The sequence below is a fragment of the Morone saxatilis genome, unplaced genomic scaffold (genome assembly GCF_004916995.1).
Source record: "Morone saxatilis isolate NCDOM2014 unplaced genomic scaffold, NCSU_SB_2.0 Contig10, whole genome shotgun sequence".
Classification (NCBI taxonomy): Eukaryota; Metazoa; Chordata; class Actinopteri; family Moronidae; genus Morone; species Morone saxatilis.
Window position 1 is genome coordinate 19032752 of NW_023339652.1, and position 21197 is coordinate 19053948.

General features: G+C 43.9%; 2 protein-coding genes across 2 annotated transcripts in view; one reads left to right on the forward strand and one right to left on the reverse strand.

The window, feature by feature from the left end:
* Positions 1 to 21197, forward strand: part of recql (RecQ helicase-like) — a gene marked incomplete at its 5' end in the record, with an annotated part of 30702 nt that overhangs the window by 6908 nt on the left and 2597 nt on the right.
* Positions 195 to 3416, reverse strand: LOC118337575 (ATP-dependent DNA helicase Q1-like). The gene is made up of 5 exons (XM_035674676.1): positions 2988 to 3416; positions 2098 to 2194; positions 671 to 907; positions 416 to 595; positions 195 to 286 (listed from the first exon to the last, which is right to left on the reverse strand). The coding sequence occupies exons 2-5, from the start codon at positions 2120 to 2122 to the stop codon at positions 195 to 197; spliced, it is 534 nt and encodes a 177-aa protein (XP_035530569.1). The 5' UTR covers positions 2123 to 2194; positions 2988 to 3416.

The following is a 21197-nucleotide window of genomic DNA, read 5'->3' on the forward strand; positions in this document are numbered from 1 at the left end:
TGGCTGTTTCCGACAGATTATGGATTCTTACAATGGTGCCATCACTTGTGAATGTGTTGTGACAAGGGTGAATTACACGTAGTGTAAAAGCTGCTTTTGAGTGTCGGAAGACTAGAAAGGCGCATACAAGTACAGGTCCATTTACCAATTACATTTACTAAACAGCTGCTTTTTAACCTTGCTATGGATGACATTCAGCATGACTGCCTGACACATCGATGGACTTGAGGTACATGATCATGCTTCTCCATCAGGACACCAGGGGAGCTGACTACCAACGTGAAACTAACACACATACACACACATACATGTGACATGATTACAGTAGGAGAGCTGAGTCAGTAAGCATGTACACTCATAGACTCACAGAAGAAACAGAATTCTCTTATAAACTGTAAAGTGGGTGCAACACTACCCTTGGAGCAGACTGCAGGCAGCTGGTAGCAGAGACTCTTTCCTCTTCCCGTGGGCATTACCAGGAACAGATCTTTGCCGGAAAGGGTCAGGTTGACAGCCCTCAGCTGTAGCGGTCTGAACTTGGAGAGGTGGAACGAGTCCTTCAGGTGCTGCTCCACTTCTTTGGACCAGGGGAAATCTATCAAACATTAAGAGATTAACACAGGTCGACACACAAACCCACTGACTAACTGTACAGCCGTGTGTACAGTACCTGTGCTATCATAGCGCTGCATCTCCTGCTTGCTCATTACTGCATCAGCTCTGGATGACTTTGAAGAAGACGAGGATGAGGAAGAGGATGGCTGTGCAGCATCACAGGCCTCCTCCAGCTGCTGCAGCAGAGCATTCTTACGAGTAGTCAGCTCGGTCTGCTTCTGCAGGAGGTCTGCGATCTGCAGCTCCACCAGCTCGAGCTCTGCCTCCACTGAGTCCAGCTCCCCCTGCACATCTGGACAGGGACAACACAGCATGAATAATGCTGGACACAGTATGCATATAAAACTCCCATTTGAGAACAACTTCTCACAATCTATAAACACACAAAATTGCCCTTTTCACATCCCATCAGTGAAAGCCATTAAGACAGCGCGACTCCTATTACAAGCTGCAGTCTGTTTCTGGGTTCACATCTCAAATCAGCAGTTTCAATACAGCCCTGTCTATCAGAATTAACACCCAAAATATTCAATTTATAATGAAGAGGAAAGTGACAAATCTTTATATTGGAGAATGCTGGGCAGTATTGCTAAATAAATTACCTCAAATATTAATGGATTAATCAACTAATTGTTTCAGCTTTACTATCAAGCCGAGTTTTTATCAGTTAATAAAAATTTCCAAATCTATTGTTTTCCCCCTTAATAGATGTTTTATACAGGAGTTCACAAGTGAATTTCTAATCATCTGTTCATATCAATATGTATAACACTTCCTGCAAAGTAATGCGCTGGTGGCAGGTCAGAGCTTTTTTATTGCTCACAAACACATTCTGGTGTTTTAGAGAGTTTTGAACTGTCAGAATGCAGCATTATTATAAACTACTGTATGTGCTAGCTTATGAACTGCTCACAGTCGACATCTTTTGTCCACGTCCACACACTGTCTCATTCCCTCATCATCTCCTTGCAGTTCTGATGACTATGTAGAAGTGTAGTTTTTGTGTAGAAAACCATAAGAAGTATCATTCTGGCATTGCTACTGAAACTCAGGTATCATACTGGCACTGCTATTGACATTTTGCAAACTATACTTAGCCCTCGTATTAAGTGTAAAATTAGAACAACACAGGGATAGACATTTGTGCAGCAGGTTCTCTCAGTGGAGTTATCCTAATAGCATGAACAGGGAGGAGACAGTCAGGTCTCACACCTGCACAGGTACTTATCCTCTGAGGATCACACCTCCACAGCTAATGATCTCACTCCTTCTCTGTGCACCTCCCCAGTGACCCTTTAGAACCTCCTCTCATACAAAAACAACAGCCTGATTACAACAGTGGACCATGTTACATCTCAGCACTCAGCAGGTCTTTAATAACATCTGGCTCATTTTTCATGCGAAAAAAAATGATGCAACGTAGTTTGCTGACTAAATATGTCAACAGTTTGTTTCTAGGCTTGGAAATAATAAGAGACTTACCACTACTTCTGCCACCATAATCCATATTTCTCAGACTGATTTGCTCAGAAAGGAGCCAACTTTCAGACTGTCAGATGCTGTGTGATCGTATGATTCTCTGCAAGACAGGAAAACATCCACAAATTCAGTTTGTTTACTTTTTAACCTTTAATTCCCAGTTTGTGCAGCTCAACTATTATCATAATGATAACAGGTGAAATACAAAAAGAATGGGCTACTTCTGACTCTATTACAGTTAAAGCTGCAGTAGGTAACTTTTGGTCATATTTACTGAAACCGTTACTATATCTTGACAGTAGAACATGAGACGGATAGTCAGAGCAGAGAACATCAGAGTGTAGAAAGATAGTTGAATGTTCTTGAGTCTCATTCTCAACAATCAACTATCTCCAAGCCCCAAAGTGTCTTTCTATCTTTCTTGGCTCTGATTTGTTGTTTTTGTCCGGTGGATTATTAAAGTTATTTTTATAAAGATTACTTTTATTATTGGTGGTAGTAACTGTTACAATAATTTAGGCTATAAGTTAAGTACTTACCAAGTATTAGTTCATTGTGGTTACACAGTAACGTTAAATTCCACGTTTTGTTCCATTAACACCAAGCCCCCATAGCTGGCCACAATTCATGCATCTCAACTTAAGCTAACTTAGCTACGACTCATCAGCGCTGCACCTGCTTCATCTCACACACAGCCGTTAGCTTAATGGACACTTAACCAGCACAGTGTGGAGCGTCATGTTAAAGAGGACTAACTCAACTTTTCTCCTCTATTTAACGTTAGCTAGCCAGATAAGGCTAGCTACTCGAAAAACTGTCCCTCTCTGTTGTGAGCTTAAAGTGTCTGGGACAAGACTTTGAAAGCATAAAACAGAACTGACTCGCTAACTAACCATTCAGCAACTCCGTCCACGGCCCATCCTTGTTGCTGAATCCACTTCACGGTTGCTATAGTAGACTGCGCCGAAGCAGGGCGAGTTCAGCGAGATAATCGCCCTGCGTTTAGCCTGTCAGGCTGCCACCTCCTGCTGGTGAATTAACACACCTTACTAACCATGGTTCGGTTTAAGGTATTTCACGAAAAAAATGTATGTAATCTAGGTTAAATACATACTTGGTTTGAAGCTAAAATATCAGGTCTACATAAGCGCTGTCTGACAGGCAAACACCGGGGCAAATTAACTATGATGCGTTCAAGAAAGTGTTCATTGAACAATAACAATACCTTCGGATTGTTGAAATGTTTTACATTTTAAGTAAATATACGTGACATATGCAGTCTAGTAAGTGAGTGATATACCAGCAGAGTACATATATTGTGAATGAAGAAAAAAAATTGGACTTTTACTTCCGGAACAAGAGGCTTCAGAAATAGCTCCTCCCACTTTGAAATTATAAGGCATCAGTCATTACAATTATTACATGTCAACAATGTAGAATGAACAGACAACTATATACAAGACATTAAACATTGACACGGAGACAATGAAGTATATGATATAAAAAATTACATAAATGAATAAAATAAATTAAGTACTCCCACTTCGCAGCTCTAAAGAACGATGCTAAAGTTGCCACGTTGAATGCAACACGGCGCTGTTCCGGAAGATGACATCGCGAGAAGGTGTGTTTCCGGAAGACGTGGCTGTTGCTGCAGTGGCAGCTGTCATCCAAATTATTCTTAGAGGAGGACTTGAACAGTTACTCTCATATTTTCTCCGTTTCTGTTTTATCTTTACACATTTTTTTCCTCGTCAAGATGATTTCGCTAACGGACTCCCAGAGTAAGAGCCTTTGTATTTGAGCATCTGTGCAGTTTCCTGCACTCTCTATCCAACCGGCTCCATCTGCAGCAGTGGGCTAACGAGCAATTAGCCAGCCTAATAGCTAACAGCTAACCCTTACTGCTAGTTGTGTGACTTCTGACAAGCCACTGACTATAGTCGACTTTATTATACTAATAATAACATATATTCATGTCGTAATTCCGTATCCTAAAAGCTTTGACTAGCTCAAATGGAGAGCAACGGAGTTCCTGTGGACGCTGTAATTTATTTATTTATTTTGTTGTCATATGTCTTCATGGAGTATTTATAAAGACACTGTCACTGGAAAATACTGAACCCATTCAGTTAAGTGTGGACATATACATCAACAGTTATGACCTGCATCCTCACCTGTCTCACTCTATAGCACGTTGTCTTTGACTTGGCTACACAATGCAAATCTCCCTTTCCATGTGATTTCAATGTGTGCTTCAACAGTCGGTGACATGGAAGAGCATTTAACATGGTGTTAAACTGTGGCCAATCACATTTGAGCTAAGGCTCTGCATTTTATCATAAGAGCCAAATGTTAAACTCAGATGGAATAATTCAACCTCTCTGTGGTGTGTGTGTGTGTGTGTGTGTGTGTGTGTGTGTCCTGCAGAGATTGGAATGGGATTAACAGGCTTCGGTGTATTTTTCCTCTTCTTCGGGATGATCCTGTTCTTCGACAAAGCCCTCCTGGCGATAGGAAATGTGAGTGTTTCTGCTTCGTGTGTTATCTGAGAAATGTACAGGTGCAACTTTCTTTCCTCTGTGTTAGCTGGTGCTGATCAGCTGGTGAGATCACTGTGACATCATCAGGGTTATGTCCTCTGACCTGAAAAAGCTCCTCCACAGCCACAGAAGAAAAATAAATTGTTTTCACATATAGTCAAAGTAGATAAATAAACCTACTTTAATACGTAAAATCAGTTTGATTTTGATGCAAAAAGTTTGCTGTGGGTAGTTTTTTCTCTTTGCTCTCTTGTTTTTCGATTATTTGGTTTATCCCTGCCATTGACATGCAGGGATCACATCAGATTAGAATTTCACCACAAAATTCTACCACCACCACTCGAAAGAACACCATCGGGACCCCCACCACACTCCACATATTCTAACAAATGAGAACACAGAGGAGACAAATATTGAAGCAACATATTTTGATTTTACAGCAAAAAAAAGACACGAAACGTTTACATATAAAACAAAAAACAACCAAATACCGAAACAACACATTCAGGCCACATTCCGCCACTCCAACAAAGAACATCGCTAAAAATAGGTGATGTACCCATACCGGGATTGGCTTTGTGAATCAACACCACGCGGAATGTGCATTCCCGCGCGAAAAGGAGGAATGGTACTAGATCTGCCCCCCCGATATAGGTGAACACCGTGCTTCAGAGACATCCGACTCACAGCCATACCATGCCAAACCTGTAAAACTTCATCAACTGATCACAATAGGAAACACTTCCATTGGACCTCTCCCCGATTTCTAAATAAACACCCCCACTTATTTCCCTCCCGTCAAGAATGATAACCATGAGTGCGACTTCTACCACGACTATGCACAAGTACTGAACGGAGCATCTCTAGTATATAAAAAAACCCGAATTCGCACATCACCAGGCACACAAATGCATCAATCCAGCACACTGCAAGGCCTCCAAACCATGACCAAGACCGCGCGCAGAAACAAGCAAAAGAGGATAACAACAGCCTATAAAAACATAAACACGATCGTAACCCATACTGCCAAAAGAGATATGTCACTCGACTGCGAGCGCACGTGATGAGTCTAAGACGACAACCATACCGAATTAACATGAATATCAGCACACAATCCTTCAATACAGCCCACTACTGCATTTGTAACCAGGGGTTCGCTAGAATACTTTGGTACACGTACGCTCTCGATTATCAGGCGTTTTTCAGAGCCATCACTGATGACGAGAGTCACACTTCACTTTAATTAATTGGTGTGCAAGTCAGAAGCAAATCCCGATCCGGCGGTAATCCTCGCACTAGTATACAAGAAACATAGACATAAGTCTACATGCGTAACAATAAACCATGACCACCACGACCTAGATACAGTGAGACTATGAAACTAGAGCTATCCAGCACAATTGAGAACCTCTCAGCCAACATCACACACACACCCTGTGATCAACAACACTAACCACTGATCATCTACTCTCAAGTCAGTGTCTCTTGCCACCCGACAACCGAACGTTCCACAGTGGGATGGGAATGACGATCTAGAAAAAGAGAGGCACTCGGATCCAAAGCTCTCAGATAAATATCTTCAACAATACAAATAATGGACGGACACTGAAACCTATCTTGGATCACCACTTCCAGGCCTGAAACTTATCAGCCAGGAGAGACGAAGCTCAAACCTGGATGCTTCCTACACATGGAAAGAAAACAATGCGACGCTATTTATGCACACATTGAGACTACACAAAGAAAATACAGAACCCCTATCAAATGGATAACAGAGTGTCAAAGGTGTAAAATCTAACCAACGTAACCAGGAGTGAACTATGTATAGACAAGAAAAGCAGTCATTGTCGTTAACACATGGTGAGAAGGACAGAGACAAACACATGAAAGGCGGTCAGAAAACAGACCACTCTTGCATGCTTCAACAAGAACAGGAGAGAGATACCGCAAATTGATCAGCAGAAAAGAAACTGCGCTCAAAGCTAATAAAACGAACGCCCGGATCAAGCACACACAGAATGAAAATTCCCATCACCTACGACTGTGTGTGCGTTCTACGTCGAGGATGTGAGTGCATTGGTGTGCTCAGGTGTACTACAAACCGATAGAGACGGCAACAGCAGGGAATGCCAGATTGCAAAAACCAAACAGAAATGAAGACCTTCTCGGCCCAAGATCCAGAGTAACATCGATATACTACCTCTTCGATCTGAAACACCGGAGATATCCTTAGAATTCCACCAAAAACAGAGCCCACTCACACACGGGCAGATAGCTAAATAAAGCGTCCAAGCGACAGAAAAAGGCTGGGACTACCACACCTAGGCGTTCCGCCACCAACCATGAGATAGCTTCATGGTACACCACGACATCGCACGAGTCACGTCGCTCACTCCACAGTGTTACCTCGATGACGACAGAGCGAAAAGCGAATTACGCGGAATTTGAATTCTGATACTCCAGAGAGAGCAGCTACATGCTATATTATCATAACGACCGGCAAGAGAGAGAAATGTCCTCCGCCTTGCGAGACAGGAAAAGAGAACATTCCAACTGATTCGCGTAACAGGTCTGCGAGCAATACACAAATATATCCGGAGTATAGCGTATAAAAAGGGCAGCACAAGCCTCACCACGAGTATGTGCACTCACTGCCATACAAATAGACATCAGACAATAGAAGATGGTTAAAGAGCACGAGCTAGTGGATACCTAGAAGAGTATCCGAATCTCTACGAAGGCGCGAGAGAGAACAAAACGAACTAGGGAGGCTGCCCGAGAGCGGAGATGACCAGGTGCCTTATCATTCACACCTTTTGCTTCACATCCTTAATAGAGAAACAGCAAGAGATATACAACTCCTCAATCGAATCAAAAGCCTTAGACACAACAAATAACAGCGAAGGTCAAAAAGGAATAAAGCACACCCCAGAATATACAGATGGAGAGAGAGAGGATGCCCCACACTGGAAAAAGTAACGAGCCTATAGTTAAGGAGCTAGAGAGAGGATTGGAGCAATCCGGCTCTGGTACACTTGCAACGACTCCCAGAGCTGTTCCCCCATACATGTGGCACCCGGGTTGTAGTGTTTAAGCATATATAAATAAGTATCAGCTCACAGAGAGCGGGGCATTGCCGACAAAAAAGCCGATATCCTCTGATCTGAACCCACTAGCGAGCTTCCGGCTATTATATCAGCCTGAGTACCCCCGAGCACACCGATACATCGCCGGTAACGACATCCACGTAGTCCATGTCACAGCACAGGTCAGCCCATCCTCACGCGCTACCGTGCCAGCACAGTCCCTTACAGCCAAGGAGCATCACTAGAATAACCTAATCCTACACACAAACAGCAGGGTGCCCACACCACCACACCAAGCAATGGACACAACAAGCCCATGACGCGCACACAACCACCACCCATCAGACCAAGAAACCCGAAAAATGTCACGCACTTGAGGTTGAGGCTTGAGCACGGACCATAGGCCCACCTCTGCATGAGTCAACGGCGCCCATCATTCCCAATCTATAAAGGACAGACTGGCGCCGACCTTAACCCAGACCTTGCGCCAGCGAGCTATACTTACAACCTCAACATGTTCACCCACACCCGCACCTCCACGTAGGTCCTAGATAATTAAAAACGCACCATCACGACACAAAAAATCGCTCACATGAGGACGACGCCGAGCGAGCATTCAACAAACAAAAAGCAAATTCGAATCCACGCAACTACCTCACCAATCCCGTGTGCCACACGATCCCTGTTTGTTGCGCTGGACCGCCTTGGCGTCACGGGAAAAGCATCCGAAAGGGAACGCTTCCGCCGTTCTTCCAGAAGCCAAAAATTGAAACCCTCCACGGTCAGTACTCCACCACGCGCACGCAAATTCCTGGCCGGCCGCGCGCGACGTCCGTCGACACACAAGTTCTAGCCGGCGAAGTAGAGCGCAAGACTCGCCCCGGCCTTTCTGTCTCCGCTATACTGCAGTGTAACCCCAGAAACAATAGCAAGCACAGGTGGAAAGAGCAGCACTAGTCATGTGAGCCGCAGAAAATCGGAAATATGAGATCTGGATCCTTTTTCAAATGAAATTACCACGAAAGAAGTCCCTTCCCCCCAGTTTAAGTTCGAGAGCAAGGCGCACATGATCATAGAGAGCGAGATCCTCTAAGCACGAAGCCGCGCCGAGCGCGCGCGTCCCCGTAGCTAAGGACAACAGCGAGAAGCTCCCTCCAGAAAAACAGAGCAGAGGAGCTTCCTCCGCCCCGCACCTTCCAGTATCCACTCCTCCACTCTCACCACCCGCACACCATACCCCCGTCTACACAAGCGGAGCTCTCCGTCTCACTACAAAGACGTCCCCCACAATTGCAGCAGATTTTTCTGCAGGACAGTACAGGCCACAAGTCAATACCGCACTCCAGACTTCCATCCATACCAGAAATTCCTTGCCCACACGGATCCAACTAAAGCTGAGTGAGATAGTTCTTTAAAGCAAAATCTTTTAATAAGACCTAGCCAAGACCGCCACCGAGAAGAAGTTTCACTGACCGGTGCTGCAGAGAGTAAAACCAAGAGATACTACATTTGGCCCAATTTTTCAATCCCAACACGCTTAGTGACCCCCCTTTGGAGTGAGAGAACACAGCAGAGGAAGAGGAGAACGGCGGAGGACACAAGCCATCTCCAGGACTAGAATGAAGAGTTTAACGGGAAACAACGAAGATATTGAAACCGCACTTGCCAACCCTATCAAGTCAAGCGTATTAACGCAATCAAAAATCAAGATGTTTTTATCATACAGACAAGGTTTAACCAATTATAGTAGTACGACAGATACACAATACGATTGCAAAAATAGCTCGGGAGGGCCGTCATATTAACTATCGGGAACAACCCCTGCATTGACACACACCATCATGCCAAACACTAGAAACTGACACATATGTTTCACAACCCTGACACTTGCAATTCTTCAATCCATTTATATTTGTATAATTCCAAATCTACATCCAGTAAACAACTTACACACAAGATTTAATTAACTCCACATAGGACCAGACTTTTCATAGAGTACAGCAGCATGACACTCAAAGGTCCCAGATCCACCGAACTGACGATAAACAATCTCTCACTATTAGACCCGTAATCCCAAACCAGTACACATGCATATTATCCAAACGTAATCCGCTGCCTGGACCACACGATCCCTATGCTAACGGTCTGTCCTGCTGTGTAGGAGCTAGGCCAAAATAAAACATCCACCACAACAAGAAAACCGAGGCGAACGCGACCCAACCTCAGCCCTTTAAATCTTTGAGAATACAGATATAAGATAGCTAAACATAAGCGATCCACACAGTCCTAATGCCATCATGAGAAAATAAGCGGACGAGCTGACACACCAGTTACTGGCATATTAGACACGGCATATATAAGTATAGAACACAAAACCATACGGCGAAAAGGATTTGAGGGAATATTCGTAACAAATGTAAGAGTGCAAAGCGGTCGCTAGCAAATATATAGTTAGGATTCCGGTTATATTGTAATAAAAGTAAGTTTATTTCACCAATTCAGCGAGTAAATCATAAGTGAAATGCCAGTTAAAATATATCAGTGACCGAGCTTAAACAGATTAATATGGGCTTTCGAAGACAAAATTGAGAACAGCGACAAAGTGATCAACTAAATATTCTGAAGACTCGAGAAGTAAATGACTAAAATACTCCGAGAGAGAACACATTTTATCACTGAAGTCATTTATATACCAAAAGCAATTACCGAGACTTACACTGGGAGGCGAGCGAGAGAGCCTAAAGCTCCCAAGGCATACCCCTGGATTGCCTTTTGTTCACGGTGTAAAAGTGTAAACAACGTTTGTGTTCAACATTTTTTTGCAATTAGTGATACAAGATCTTAAATTTGAATCAAAAACACATCTAACGATATCATTGCACTCGACAACAAGCACGATGGGAAATGCGAGGAAAGTTGACCATAGTAGAATTTTCTGAGAAAAACAAAAGACCTCAGCAGCGAAACACAGAACACCGAACCTCAGAAGCAAACACACACCATATCGGGACTGCTTGCACAACAGACCCCAACATGAATAGAGACACCCTACGTATGAAACACCAGACGACACCGATGAAACGTTGAACACACAAGGAAACATGCGGATGCACAAACAAGTGACGCAACTCAAGAACCTACTGATACGATGCATTTTTAGCGTCTCCTTATAAAGAGCAATCACACGTCAATTATCACCGTAGCTCATCTGCACCTGCGTCCAGCCACATCCTAAATGTTGCAGGAGCTCAAAGTCATCAAATGAACTGTGAAGCCCGTGTTCTGTAACCCGTGGCAGTTAATTCTTTGTAACTCTGAAAAGGAGAACCAATAACAGAGATAAGGAAAATAGCGAGACCAAGATTCCATCATAATACTGCAAACTACACTAATATAATCACATCACACAGTCTTTATATTGTCTACCAGATGACATCTCGTCCACACAGTAGGATCCCACCCATATCGCCATTCACCATTTTACGATACAGATAATAATAGTATGCAGTTCACGTTAGGCCTTAATAAGAATCACAATAAACGAAAAACACCGTCCTTCTCATAGAATACAAACTATTGAGAAGCTAACCGCACTTCCAGTCACCATACAATAAGTAGTAACCCAAGGTCAACAGCAAGCAACAATTTGACCGGACAAACGCGAAGCAGCAATGCCGCAAGCGCCTCTGATCCTTATAAAACAAACAGTGAGCCAGCACATCCAATCTTGTTATCACAACACCTGATCATCAGAACCAACATGCAATACAGACCGAACAACCCTAGACCGTTCATAATCCCAATGAAACTGATCCCGCACCTCAAAATCAAGAGTGAACCATGCCCAACAGCAACCACGCCCTAACTAGACGTTTTCTCTTCATTATCTATAATCAGTAACAGCACAGCCCAGAATAGGAGGAGAGAGCCAGTAAGCAAGCAACTTAATAGGTAGACACCCAAAAAATTCAACAAGCCCGCGCACACACAAGAAGACCCACCACACAACACACACACCCACCTACAACAGCCCACACACACACACAACAACACACACCACACACCACCACACACACAGAACACAGCACACTAATCGGACGCGCGTAGCCGAATTCCCTCGACAATTACGTTGTTGAATTCAGCAGACAAGACTATGAGCAGAAGAGGCGTCGACAGGCGGTCCATTACCACACAATAGACTGCCGAAGCCACCATCAACTATCGTAAATATGAAAGTCCTCCAATGCGAAGCAACTGGAACATCTAGAGATAATCAAAAAGAATTACAATCCAAACGAGTCACACAACATCAGCAAATGTGGCACTAATGATTAACAACCAACGAACCCAAACCATTCCAACATTGAGGGTCCGACAGGAGAGCTTCCCCGAGCACGGTGCACCCGCCGGTGACACACCCCACACATCACTATGATAGGCGATTCCACCTGGAGACCTAGCCCATGCCTTTATCGTCAATGTATGCCAATGAGGACAAGTCTAGGCATAGGCGAGGTACCTTATTGTCACGCCCGAGTATCACCCACAGAGCTCACCAAGATTTGCCCCTTCTCCGCCAATACTCCTGCAACTAAATTGGTTATCAAGCTACTACTTTAAGCACATAATAGCTACCCAATGCCTGGCGAGGAGGGCATACCAATAACAAAAAAAGTCCACACAGCCTCATGAACACCACCATAAGCACGCCCGAAAGAGAAAATGAAAAAAAGTCGTATCTTGTAGATTGAACCTGCATCTGAGCTACAGAATATATTTTTCAATGGGTTATTACATTAAAAGCTGCAGGAGAAGAGAAAGTGCGAGATGTTTTGTCCGATAAAAAAGGGCGGGACACTCACATTATAAAACAAATCTATTGACAGCGCGTTCTACACAGATCACATTGGACCTTGTCCCACTTGAGTTCACCAAACACAAGACAAGCCTAAAATTCAGGCGGGTGATTCAGACCATCTCTCAACACAAGATCCGTAAAGGTCCGCGACCACCTTGCTCTTCAGAGTGACGAGTGAACAATTCTAAAATGAGCACGAAGCCACTCACGAGGTACGCCTAGGCCAGAAAAACACCAAAGATAGCCCTACCTGAATACTGGTACAGAGCGGGACATGGTTAAACTTTTATAAAGCATATTTCATCCATGGCACTATATACGACATATTTAAGGGCCCCTAAAATGCCAAACTCTGACACACCCTTCAGCATGCCAGGACGGGACCTTCCGCTTAACTCTCAAGCGATCAGCCAACTCTGATAGCACAGAATAGCGCAAATCAGGAAAGACCATTAATCAGTCACTCGTGCCACCTATTAGCAACAACATTTATCAGCACCATCCCAAAATAGATAATTATTATTAAAAGAATGCACGGGCCAAACAGAGATCAAAAATGTACAACCGAGCGTTGTATCCCAAGAAACATAGACAGATTAAAGATGACACACCATGAGATCGAGTCGATCAGTCTGCAATGCTCGTTGAGTCTATGTCACACACGATACTCAGGTAAACAATCCATTACGGTTGACAGTCTCCTTATCCGAAAAAAAAGCACTGCTTCGATTACTGTAAGCACTATCTCAAAAGAACAACTCCCATAAAGGCACCATTAAAATTGCTCAAAAAGACTTGTTACTAACCAGATGTTAAACGCCCAATAAACAGAACGCTTGGTGCCAGACGCACCCAAACTTCGGCCGCACAAGTAACATCAAACACCACCCACGATCAACACTACAAAACCAAGACCACAACGAGGAGACTAAGAGGTAAAGATAGACAGAGACCCCTCGTGTTCTCTCATTTCTTTGTGAAAGCCCTAGTCACTAAACGGAATATCGAGAGCACCGAAATTATAGAGATGCCAGTACTGACTCTCGATCTAGGACCCAGAACACAAATAAGAAAACACCTAACAACCAGCCAAATTATTATGTGTCATGTCACCACAAACCAAAAGACCTAATCCACCAACGCTGTCTAGCAATAGATACCCGCTAGAAGAATACCCACAACTCTCATGCAGAGTCACATACAGACTGGAATGTTGTGTTAAAAGCTAATAATATCTACGCAAACCTACCCTCGCCATAACCCATAAGGTACGCCCGCTCAGCTACAAACACAAGTGCCTTAGTAAAGGGACCACAGCAAAGTCGCAGCAGACAATGATAATAAGTTCTCAGAAACCCAACCATCGACATTCATCTTCCAAAACAAAACCCTAAAAGAACAATCCTCAACAACCCCATCCGATTGGTCGCAATGACAGGAGATAACTACAAGAGCATGGAATACTCATGACCCTTTCCAAATCCCACCCTAAACACCATACACGCAAACAACCAGATATTAACCATATACAAGCATGACTACGGATAGACTTGCCAGGTTAACAAATAGACACAGCACACCCGTTTAAGCGCCAATACAACTCCAACATGAGTAACGGAGCAAGCCCCAACTACCCTGCTCGGGGGTCGTCGCGCATAGCAACACCACAATCCGACCACCATAGGCACACAGCAACGAGCCACAAACCGTCTGACACAAGCCGAGGGAGCGTCGTCCTTACATGGAAGCCCCCTCTCTGTCGCTCGGGAACTATATAAAATGCACAACCCTTTCCCACACCCGACAAGGGCTCCTTTCCGTTATTTCTCGCCTCGCCGACCCTCCGGGAGAAGCCACAAACGCTCACGCGCCTACGCCGTGCCAAACCAGGCGACTCTTCAGAACCGTATTCCCGCCGATTGAGGAGCCCAACCTCTCCGGATGGTCTCCAGCCGCCCGAAACACAAGTGCACATATAGCGCATAATTTACCAAGTCAAGACAAGACATAAATAAGGACCACAAATACCGCGACTCTTTTCAGTTCCCAGCCCATAGACAAAACCCCTGCGAAATCGGCTGAAACAGCATAATTTCAAGCAAAGCATGCATCCTCTCTCCCTGGGCTTCACACATCTGCCACCACGAGCACAACTTTTTTGGCCTCACTCCGCAGCAGCAAGGGTACACATCCATACGTTAAACTCAGAGCTAGTCTCCCAAGATATCTATAAGCAGTCTGCAGTATTTGAAGACGAGAGTTTCACACAGGCGAAAAAGTGACAAAATAAAAGGTACTTCACCCAACACAATAACTAAAATCGAAAGCACTTAAAAAAGGAGCATGGGCACCAGCCTGGAACTTAAAACCAATTGCGGACGGCGTGAAACGCTCCAGCAACACTCTCGCGAAACCAGACAAAGTTGGAGAAAATGATAAATGTGTTTAAATCCAACAGGGAATTTCCTAAGAGTTATTATTATATATAAATGCTTGACCCAGATTAAAGAAACAAAGTCACAGAATAAACTCAACGCATATTCGAGAAACACAAGCAATAGGCCAACAGATAATAAGGGTTTTACTGGTAGTCGTGTGTTGTGTGTTGTGTGTGGTTGTGTGTTGTGTGTTAACCTTTAGCCGCGGGGCGGGGTTGCGAAATTCTTATTGGTGTAAATTTTTCCCAAACTAAACTCCCCTCTTTTTCAAGCCTGTGGGGTAACAAAGAAAAAAAAGAAGAAAAAAAACACTTGCTGGCACAGTCAATCTGAATATTGGAGGGAATATTCAAAAATGACAGCATTATGACACTGAAAGTAAATTCACGAACCGGGTGCACATAATATAGGAAACCCGTCCCTCACTTCCTGAACAATAGAACGCGAGGCATCCGCGAGTGGCACTTCCTTACATGCAAAAGCTTGTTCAAAAAGTAGAGTTATCTTACATTGACACAAACTTCCCCAAAAGATTAAGTCTCACTTTGGTTGATACTGTATAAGTATCATTACTTTAAAGATTATAACTTAAATGCTCAGTAAAAAACCTATATAGACATAATAGAAAAGGAACACAGCCCGCGAACACGATTTATCGTGAAATACTTAAAAAGTTGACTTCTTGAGTACTTTGGCACAAAGCAATTAGTGAAAAATCTAAGTTAAATAATTCGCTTCCTTACATCCACTGAATAATTAGCTTGTTAAATGGTAAGGCCGAAAACGTTAGTGTTATATGGGCCCTTTTTCACTAAGAGTTCGACGAAAGAAAAACGCAACACGTAACCAACCAACCCCGCTCCACACCGTCCAGCTGAGACACTTGAAGACCAGCTCGCAAATTATGCTGATAAATTGGTGAGATATAAACATGGCGACGATTGAGCAGTTTAAAGCAACAAAAGCAACGACAGTACAACATTAAGCGCACGACTCTTCTTGACTTCCCACGAACGACATACCCCGATACCATCCCCAGACTCTGCGTATGAGGTCCAACCACGTCAAACTCCACTGCTCAGATGTCCGGTTACAACAGGGTTATCTATACACCTGACGGGTCTGGGCATCCCATGGGCCGTGCAGATGTTCTCAGGTTGGGAACCTGTTTTCCGCAATTCTTATAGACGACACTCTCCCTCCGTCGCTGCGATGCGTGCACGCACCGGCTGAGATGAAATGCAAATAAGTAAGATTAAGTTCAACCTCAACTCGGCCAAAACATAGTTTACGACACAAAGCAAACGTAGACACAGTGTAACAAAAAAAGGACAAAAATACTCCAGGGTTAAACCCGTTATGAAAAAAAGCATGATTATGACCCATCCAGTTGCACCCCGCCCGCCCCGCCCCCACCCCCACCCCCCGCCGCCGCCACAGTGTAACAATTCTCCACCAGTGAAGCGCTGACATAATTGACTTTCTAGGATAGATTGAGACAGTCACCAGGCCGTGCGACATATACAGAGTGCACTTTTTTATGGCTTCACAATTCTTTTTATATTATACGCACGAGATATCAGAGTAAATCAATCTGCGCCTTGGTCTCCGCACCCCCCGAATGGCTTCTACTAGAAGCAATACACTTACACCGAGTTACCAGCAACAATGAAAATGTAGTCATCTCAAGCAAAAAGTAATCAGTAGTAAAGTTAATCCAGGTTGACTTACAGCCATGTTAGCCAAAAACAATACATAATGTATGCTAGTAGTGTCGTGAACTTAGGAAATAAGTGCTTCACAAGAAACATGAGAGACCAACAGCTGGGAAGTACTAATATTGAGGTTTCTATAGTGTTTTTCCCAGCTATTTTTCATTATTGTCTCATGCTTTAGTTTAACTTGAGATTGCATTGCTATTTACAGTAGCAATAAGCCAGCCTGTATTGAGGCCTTAACTAAAACCGCAAGAAAGAACAGAGCTACCACCGAGATTGGTCAGGCGACGAGATCGATCACATGATCTGATAACTGATGTAGCACTTCCACCAACCACAATGCCATAGCTAGTAAATTCAGTATGCGAGCCCTATATTTATTCCTACCTATCAAATTCTGAGACTACACGATGGATGATTCCATGCAACCGATGAACACATATCTCAGAATCTATCCTAAAAAAATATGCGAAAGGTCCCTGTCGAATGTGGATAAAAGATGCGAAATACTAATAGAATCAAAAAATATGCCACAACGTGGACCTCCAGTTCCCCCAGAGGCCGCGTCGTAATACTGAGTAAGCCACGATGAAGTATTCATAAGTTTAAGCAGTGACGGTTTAGCACTGAAAAAATCAGACATGAAAAATAAAATCGAGACTCCAAAATACTTCAATTACAAATCAAACAAACTATTATGGAAAGGGCACAGTAACAATGGTTCATATCACGCCTCCATGCGAGTCAGATCGTATGCTCACTATAAACGCTACGAGATAATAAATACAATAAACTGAAAAAGGTGCATAGGCCTATATGCTTTTATAGAATTACAAACTCCAGATTCCAATATATCCCTATTTCATCTCACCATGAGAATTTCACTAAATACTCATCCTCACACCTCCTGACCGATACAAGCTTCCGACCTCACGATCACGATACCTCCGGACACTGATATATCACTTCTGTCTGCTTAATACACACACACACCACCATACAGTATGAAAAAAATCTGCTCAGACTAACAACCGAGCGAGAAAGGTTAAAAAAATAACACAATGAGAGAAATCAGATACTTACAGCAACCCCACCAGCATCTGCACACATTTGAACGAAACCAAATAGATAGGCAGAGATTCTTCACCCTCTTAAAATCAAGAAAACCTTTTAAAGATACCAAATGCTACTTTTATAAGAGGAGCCGAGTAAAGATATAGTACTACCGTGGAGAAGTCATCTCTTAATGGGCAGATATAGCTAAAGAACGCCACGGTTTGAGACATGCAAATGAAGCCCCAAAATGGGACGAGCCACTAACAGCTCGCCGAGTAGTCCTCCAGAGCCCCGAACGGAGAGGGCGAATGAGATAACACACGAGAAGGGACCTCCAAGAGAGACATTCACCATCAGCAAGCTCCGCTCACAACCGCTAGAGTATAACACACGACCGTCTGCATACTCCGAACCTTCTTTCTCCCGAGAGTAAGATCAGAGCCTCACCTACGGCCAAATGACTAGAACGATAGAGCGAAGGCATAAGCGAGAGAGCCTGTGAGACGGATCTGAGGCCGGTAATACCCGCTCAAGAGCGAGCCTCCGACATCAATTCGAAGAAAATCCTACTGGCCTTTTTGTAGCGCGCGCAGAAAGGCTCTGCGCGTATCAACATTCCTTTGGTCGGCCTGTCATGGCTCTTACGGATGTTTTAGTCCTTTATTCTAGTCAATGTTTTTCAAGGCCATCTCCAAAGGATACGGCCCAGGCAGACAGAACGAGGTAGCGCTCCCTACGAGACCCGTACACTGCTGATTCTCGTCAGAGTCGAAAGTAGCGAGAGAGCGCGAGCGCTCCGAAATTCTCGTCCGCTCCATTAGTTCGACCTGCAGACTGCGGAACATGTGACCCGACAGAGCTCAACCGCACGAGCAAGGACAAGTCATGCCTGCATGTGTACAGAAAAGTCATAGGAGCTCCCACGTAGCCCGGCATTGAGCTGGTATAAACGTTACTGCACACTCGAGCATGAGAATGAAGCGGGTCGAAGGTGAGAGGACCAAGACAGCCTGCAACAGGTATGCGTGGCTGAGATAATACCCGTCAGAGCGTGACAACTGCGCAGGCACAAACCCCCTGGGATGCGAGTGGACCCACCAGAAAAACAGAGAGAGAAAGATGGTTCAGAGCCTAAAGTGAGAACTCGGGAGCGCAAACAGAGCGACTAGCAAATGGCGCGAGACGACCACACGGCAAATGAAAGAAGCGCCTCTTTATCCGCTGATACAGCTATACGCGTCTACTGCCACGTGACCCTACGAGACTCTATCCATCGTTTCTATCATCTCCAGAGCGAGCGGCCGAGCATTTATTTTATCTAAGCTCTCCCGAGCCTTTTTTACTGTCGACGACCATCGCATGGGGTGGCCTTGAGTTCCTTAATCAATTAGTCAATCTCGTTCTGTCTGTCTGGGCATTGTAGTTCAGAAAAACAACTACTAGTAATCCAATTGGAAAACGATGTTTGAATTTAATTTCAAACTATACCAATCCCGTAAAAACAACAACACATTTACAACTTTTCCCTAATAGAACAGCCTTTATAGAGTATACCCAACAACCCTTTTTTTCTAAAAGACTTAACAGAGACAACTAAATATTCCCTATTTTAACTCTGGTTAACAGTCGTCCAGAAATACAGCCGGAACATTCAGTCTAAACCTCTAGCTGAAAACAAAATCTTGTCATGTTTATCCTTATCATTTATCCGAGAAAAACACCGAACCCACAACACCAACGCTACCATACATGTAACGCCACTCACCTCTGTAACAATCCTCGCAAGATTTGCGGCTTTAGCGATTAATGCGGCCATAAAAATAACTGATTGCACAGCTGCTTTTCCTCAATGGACATCCATTTGCAAAATGTTTTTAAAGAAATTGTTTACAATGAATAAAACTTAATTTATTAAATCAAAAGGCAGGTTGCTCCTAGGTCTTGCCCTGTTTAAAAGGCAAAGGGTTTTTCCTTGCCCCGTCGCCAAGTCTTGCCCCCATGGGTGGTGAACTGTTTGGGTCCTCTGTAAAGCTGTTAAAGAGTTCGCAGACTGCTCTTATTTGAAAAGTGTCATGAGAATTAACTTCGTTATTGAATCTGGCTCTATAAAATACAAATTGTGATTCCGAAATTGAATTGAAAAGTATCAGTTCACCTTTTTAAACTTTTATGCGTGACGTACGGCTCAACCATTGTGCACAGGGGATTGCTATATGCAAAACTTGCGGAACCACAATGATTGGTCAATTCAGAAAGTTGAGGCAAGTGTAACCAGTCACACAGAAATCCCTCAGGGTTGGCTTGAATTTTGCAGATTAACGTGTCCCAATGGCCAACTTCACAACTCCTGAAGATCACCCGCGGCTTTAAAAATTTATGCGTCCGAAAACATCAAACACACTTTCAGGGACTGATCCTGTGAAGGATGCAGCCTTTCAATGTGGATCTTAAGCCACGAATGAACTGTAAACCGACTGCAACAAATCTTGGACGCATTGGAGAGCTTTTGAAATGAGACAAGCCTTGTTGATCGGTTTTGAGGACTTGATGTAGGTCTTGTTGAGTTTAGAGGATTTAGCTCCTGACCTAAGGACCCGGCTTCAAATCACCATCTCCAATCAAGTCCCTCCTCCCAACCCTTTAAAACCCCAAACCATCCGTGTATTGCAGAGCTAACGAGGGAATAGGAGAGTCAGTATACCAATATTTACCTATTTCAGGAGACCTCACAATAATAGTCTGCTCCTTATACTCCCACCCCCTGGCGCTATGTGTGTCCCTTACCTGAAAAGGATAGAAAAGCCATCAATCCCAGCCAACTCCCGAAATGGCCAACCGATCAGCACCGTCCTACGAGCACGCCTCCCAGAAGAACTGGTGGGCCTCTCATCATTCGCTCTCTGGAAGAAGAAGCGGAAGGTCCTCTCCAGCCCCGATGACAAGGCCGAGTCCACCAACAAACAGGATCTGTGGCACAGATATTCGAGAGCAGATCATTATTTGAACTAGTCACCAGACCGGTGAGCAAGGCGGTTGGTGCTATTATAATATAGGACTACTATGGATACATTTGAAGATAAAGCGCATAAGGTCATTTCATGGGAAGATACTCAAGCAAATAATCAAAGCCATCAAACCCCAAGCGCTTTCCCACCTTCTTGACTCCGATTTGGTGTTTCCGCTCCCAGGCCCGGGGATTCTTGCCAAATACCATTAGGGAGCACTAGAGACCAAAGAAGGAAAAGCTGAATTTTTACACAGCATTAACGTCTGTATAGCTCCAGCCAGAAATAGGACAGTTTCAAGAAAAAAAACTAACTTATATAAGAAATTCATATTTGAAAAGCTACCTAACCTGCAGCTTAATAGCTTACTTGAATGTTGACAGTTGATAAAGCAAACTA

Coding starts and splice junctions, on each gene's coding strand:
- LOC118337575 (XM_035674676.1), bottom strand. CDS start 2,122: ATGGATTATGGTGGCAGAAGTAGTG. Junction 596..670: donor GCAGCGCTATGATAGCACAG/GTACTGTACACA, acceptor AATGTTTGATAG/ATTTCCCCTGGTCCAAAGAA. Junction 287..415: donor GCCTGCAGTCTGCTCCAAGG/GTAGTGTTGCAC, acceptor GTATGTGTGTTA/GTTTCACGTTGGTAGTCAGC.